General features: G+C 44.2%; 1 protein-coding gene across 1 annotated transcript in view; it reads left to right on the top strand.

Annotated features, from left to right (window-relative positions):
* The first annotated feature begins 2,229 nt into the window (after positions 1–2,229).
* Positions 2,230–6,000, top strand: part of ABCD3 (ATP binding cassette subfamily D member 3) — a 76,905-nt gene continuing 73,134 nt past the window's right edge. The window contains exon 1 of the mRNA XM_061121335.1: positions 2,230–2,433. Coding sequence (XP_060977318.1) covers positions 2,324–2,433 — 110 coding nt within the window. The 5' untranslated portion in view covers positions 2,230–2,323. The remainder of the gene's footprint in view (positions 2,434–6,000) is intronic.

Below are 6,000 nucleotides of genomic sequence, written 5' to 3'. Positions count from 1 at the left end.
CCCCATGAACCGCAGCACGCCAGGCCTACCTGTCTACCACTAACTCCCGGAGTTCACCCAAACCCATGTCCATTGAGTTGGTGATGCCATCCAACCTCTCATCCTCTGTCATCCCCTTTTCCTCCTGCCCTCAATCTTTCCCAGCATCAGGGTCTTTTCAAATGAGTCAGTTCTTCATATCAGGTGGCCAAAGTATTGGAGTTTCAGCCTCAACACCAGTCCTTCCAATGAACATCCAGGACTGACCTCCTTTAGGATGGACTGGTTGGATCTCCTTGCAGTCCAAGGGACTCTCAAGAGTCTTCTCCAACACCACAGTTCAAAAGCATCAATTCTTTGGTGCTCAGCTTTCTTTATAGTCCAACTCTCACATCCATACATGACTACTGGAAAAAGCATAGCCTTGACTAGATGAGCCTTTGTTGGCAAAGTAATGTCTCTGTTTTTTAATATGCTGTCTAGGTTGGTCATAACTTTCCTTCCAAGGAGTAAGGGTCTTTTAATTTCATGGCTATACAGTAGGTCTTTGTTGGTTTTCCATTTTAAATATAGCAGTGTGTACATGACCTTCCCAAAGTCCCTAATAATCCCTTCCACCAGCGGGGGCTATTCTTGATTGCAGTGCATGGGTTTCTCATTGCCCTGGCTTCTCCTGTTGAGGAGACTGGGTTCTAGGCATTGGGCTTCAGTAGTTGCAGCATCTGGGCTCAGAAGTTGTGGCTCATGGATTTAGTTGCTCTGAGGTATGTGGAATCTTCCCAGACCAGGGATCTAACTTGTTTCCCCTGCATAGGCAGGCAGACTCTCATCCACTGGGCCACCAAGGAAGTCCACTGATGCATCTTGAACAAGGGTATTTTTAGAATATCTTGCCCAGTGAATCATTCTTGTCTTTTCTCTGAGCTATAGTCTACTTCCTAAATGTATCTTTTTTTAAAAAAAAAAATACAATCTATTTACTAAATAGACATATTTTGGACTAACCTTGCATAGAAAATCCAAGATGATAATCACTTTCTCCCAAGTCCCTAACACTTTCACAGTGCTATGCAATTTTTTAATGACCTAGTAATTTTCCCTTTTGCCTTCTTGACTGACTCTTGTAATCTGTATCAAGCAATTGCCAGTTTATATTGAGAAAACACCTAGGAAACCACTGTTTTGTGGGCTACTTCAAACTGGGCTACTTTAATATATGAACTTGTTTTCTGATTGACACACTTGCTTTTTTCTCCTTTCCTCAACTAAAGACAGGGACTCACTAGTCACTGTACATACCCGTCTAAATGCTAGGGATTTCTGTATCACAGGCCCTGGCTGAAGAATGCTGTAATCTGTAATGCCCTTCTGATTCCGGGAGTAAGGCCAGCATGATCACAATGCACTCTTGTTAAGGCTGAATGTCCCTCTGCAGAGGATAGTGTTTCTCAAATGTGTTTGATCAGAGCCACATTAAGAAATACATTTTGTTTCACTTCTCGGGGCACATAGAGCCACATGATATAAAATTTTCTCAGAACAACTCCATTACACGTAGGGCACCCTGAGATTGCTCTATTCTTCTAGATTTCATTAAAAAAAAAAAAAAAGTAGTGGTCTCCATCTACCAAACCGATATATAATCCCCTAGAGATGAAAATTTATGGTTTAGAAAACACTGGCTTGGAAAAAGACTTTTGATTTGTAGTCAGTTTTTCCACACTTCCGTACACCTCTGAGAGCTTCCTACAGTTGTTTTCCTCTAAAGGATTACTGCGCCCTCAGTTTTGTGTAAAGGATCTGTGATGGGGCCGGTCCCCTTCTTCCTGGCTCCTTTAAGAGGGTGGTAACTGCCCAACAGTGGAGGCGGAGGGGCAAGTCTCACCAAGCCCCTGGCACAGTCCAGGGCGGCTTTTCCAGCTCTTGTGAAAGCCTTGTGCGTGTGCGCGCGCGGAGGTGGGGGTAAGGGCGAGACCGCGGGATACACAGAGGGCTTGTTAAGAGCGACCAGCGGCAAACTGAGCCGCAGGGGCGTCTCTGCGCTCGCGTGCTCGGCGAACCCAGGAGGGTAGGCGCGTGCGCAGAGCGCGTCCCGAGTCTGTTCTGGCCCCAGTGGCGCCTGCGCGCGCTCCCGCCGAGCCAAAGTCCGAGGTGGGCTCCGGCGCGCGGCCGGCGCGCGGCCGGCGCGGCGGCGCGCGCCAGGGGGCGGTCCTGCGCGGTCGGCACCGCCCTCCCTCCGCGCGCTCTTCTCCTCCCAGTCTCCCTCGCGCTTCCTGCACTACGGTAGTCGCCGCCGCGTCCGCGTCCCCGATCCCTTCCCTGTCTCGCTCGTGCTGGCTGTGCCATGGCGGCCTTCAGCAAGTACCTGACGGTGCGAAACTCGTCGCTGGCGGGGGCCGCGTTCCTGCTGCTTTGCCTGCTCCACAAGCGGCGCCGCGCCCTCGGCCTGCACGGGTAAGAAGGCCCGTGGCCGCGCCGCCTTCCCGGGCCCGAGCTGGTGCTCCCCGGGCGCTCTTCTCTTTCGCCCGGCGGACGATCCCCTTTGCCCCGCGGGGTCAAGTGGAGCCGGGACTGGCCGCGGGCGCTGCCAGGCTCCAATGTCAGGGTGTCCGGGTGTCCCGCGACGCGGGAGTTCCCCGTGCTCCCTACGCTCCGCCTGCCTGTCCAGCTGCCCACTCTGCCCCCGGGGGTGTGAATCTTTTTCTTGCACCCGCTAGCAAACCTGTGCCTCTGATCCGAGGAGTGCCCCCCGCCCCCATATCCTCCCCTTTTTACATCAACTCCATCACCTCCTTTTTTGGATCAACTTTCTGGGTGTGTTGTAGTTTTGCCATCTCATCTGTCAGTGGGTTTGCTTTGTGGACGTTTCTGTGTGCTTTGAGGTTGGGGATTGGACGCACAGGCTGGAGGCTGTTGTTTAAGTCAGTGGGTGAGGTTTGGCATGAATCCTTAGTAGTTGCCGTTGAGAAGTCGCTAGGATGGTTCATGCGAACTATCCCGGATCCACTTGCAAAGTTGCTTTCTAAAGTGGTGTCCCTTTGGAGTTGGTCAGTGGACGCCCTGGCATTTCAGCCGAAAAGGCTGAATCGGTTCCGAGGTATTTGGAGGGCAAGGTTCCCTTTCTTGGCTCGCAGGTGGAAGGTGCAAGTGTGCTTTAGATAAGGGTTAGGAGCTCTATTGATTATACTCCGTTCCTTCTCCCTCGAGAATTTTGATGTTTAAATTTAACTTTGGGAGATTATAAGATTAGAGAAGGAAGAGAGAATTGAGTTACTTGTTGTGGGGTTGTAGATATAATTTATTTGCTTCAGCAGATGAATGAGGAAAGGCTATGTCAAGTATGCCTGCCGGGAAAGTATTGAATCTTGGCACAGTGTTTTCATGCATTTTATCTCATTCATTTCTTTGGGCAGGTATTGTTGCCTTCTCTTTTGATTTGCCTATTATATCTGATTAGTAATAGAGGTTGGTTTAAAACATTGACAGGTGGGCTTCCTTCCCTTGAAGTTCTTCCTAAACCTTCCCCTGTCCCTGATTTCTTTATCTTATTAAAGTCTGAAGCAGTGGCCCTTCTTTTCCTTCGTAAATCTGCTTAACAAAGTTGAAAATGATTGGCATCTTCATCAGAACAGAACAGAGCTTTTTCTTCTATCCAGTTTGCTTTTAAAATGACTTATTATGGAAAATGTATATAAACAAAATTTTAGATGAGATTGTATGCTTTCTGAGCTCCCAGTTGCAAATGGAAGTTATGCATTATCTGGGAATATGCCAGTAGAAAATGTTGAATGTCGTAAAATAACTTTGAATTACATTTTTGTGGAGAAGTATTTCAGGGCATGGAACAGGTGTTTTATTATGGGAGAGGGGGATTTAAGGACTGCCCTAACAGCTCTGGCTTGCTTTTATGATTTTTTTAAAATAAAAACTTTGTTTTATTGTAGAATTACATAGTTGAAGAAAAGTACACATAAGTGTAGAGCTTGAAGAATTTTCACAAATGAAACTCACTCATGTAATCATCACCCAGATCTGCACCCAGTTAAGAACATTGTCAGCATCCCAGAAACACTCTCCAAGTCCTTCAAGTCCCTTCCAGTCACAGCTAAAGTAGTTCCTGATTAATAAGGCCATAGATAATTGAGTGAGGAAAAGTTTCAGCATAATCTGATGGGAAATAGTAGCAATAATAGCATAACAGTATAAGATAATCTGGCTTATTAAATAATTTTGGGTGTTTATTCATTATTAATGTAAAATGCTCTATAGATCTCTTTCTGAGAAATTTTGTAAACTTTGGAGGGAATTAAACTATGCAGCAGTTAATTTACTAAACAAAAGATTCTTGTTAATCTTTTGCACTGGCAGTACAGTACTAAGGAAAATCTTTATTTTACACATTAAATAGTGTGGGAGGGGAATGCAAATTATGAGCAGATAAGCTTGAATTTTAAATTACAGAGATAAAATTGTTGGATTATTTTAAAGCCATGAAGAATGGTGTCAAATCTATCTTTGTAGATAATATACTTCCAGAATCATTTGGATATCTTTCAGTTGCCGTCTTTGGCATCATAGTGTTGTAGCCACTCATTCCGGCAAACAGACTCACTCAGAAGGACAGTGCAGATAGTGGAGTGCAGTTTTTACACTGGCGGGCCCAAGGCAGAGTCTCCTCTTAGCCAAGGACCCTGACCAGTTTTTGTGAAAACCTTATATACTCTTAAGTATACGTGTCCAAACCCACCTCCCCAAATTCCCTGAAACTAGTCTGAAAAAAGGAAAGGAAAGATACAGTCAAAGTTAATCCGTGATTCATATGCCTTAAGCCTAGGTAGTTAACAGTGCACAATTATCAATAGGCCTGTGGCCATAGCCCAATAAGCATAATAAAATTTATGATTCTATTTGGTTACACACATAATTAGGGTATTCTTTTAGGCCACGGAGAGTCTAGGTACGAGCCCTGGGGCTCTTCTGTCCCGGGGACCTGGTTTTCCAGTTGGCTTGTGGTTTCCACAGATACTGGGCATGTAGCTCAAAGTCCACAGTCCGGCCCAAGATGGAGTCCTGCTTTCAAGATGGAGCCTGTTCTGTCTGTTTCCTCCTTCAATAGTTTGAAGATTAGAACATTCTAACTTTATGTTTTACTGGCTTTTTGGGTATCTTTGGTAACAGGGCTAATTAACTCTACTATGGTGGTCTGCAGTCCATGGGGTCGCACAGAGTCGGACATGACTGAAGCGACTTAGCAGCAGCATAGTGCCTAATTAAGGAAATTGTGACTGCTTGACCTTTATAACTTGTCTGTGCTATTAACAAATTTGTCGTAGAAGATAGTCCTTAGAACCAGATAGGTAATAAAGATGGTAAAATCACTTTAAAAGATAGAACATTACATTATTCCAGACATTGGGAGAATGAGTAATTTAATCTTCTGGGTAGTTTTTTAGTTATATATGATTTGACTGGGAGAAATATACTTTTATTACGGAAAACCTCACATGCTTTTGAAGTAAGCAGAATAATTTTGTGGACCCCCATACACTCTACACAAAAAGTACCATCAACATTCTACCATTCTTGTTTCATCTATAGCTCCTTGCTCCCTACCCCTTATTTTTTAAAGATTTTTAGGTAAAATTTGTATATGTTGAGCTATACACATCCTGTGTATTTTTAAAATAAATAGATGCAACAGTTTAACACATTCCTTTCATAAAATTAGAACGTTTTCATCTCCCCAGAAAGCTCCCTTGTTCTATATGACCACTGTACTAACTTTTTCACCCTAGTTTTGATTAGTCATACATCTTATTTGTTTATTATTTATGTGGGGAATAGTGGAATCATTTTATTCATGGATAAAGGAGACCCATGTATTCAATTCAAAGGAATTATCTGTTTCATAATGTATTACCATGCTAGGTACTGTGAGATGGAGGTGTTTGTATGTATGTGTCACACATACATTAAAAAATATATGTCATCTTTAAGTGTGAATTAATTAAAAATGTAAGA

Source organism: Dama dama, chromosome 20, assembly GCF_033118175.1.
Source record: "Dama dama isolate Ldn47 chromosome 20, ASM3311817v1, whole genome shotgun sequence".
NCBI classification, from domain to species: domain Eukaryota; kingdom Metazoa; phylum Chordata; class Mammalia; order Artiodactyla; family Cervidae; genus Dama; species Dama dama.
This window is presented reverse-complemented; position numbering and strand designations above follow the sequence as displayed.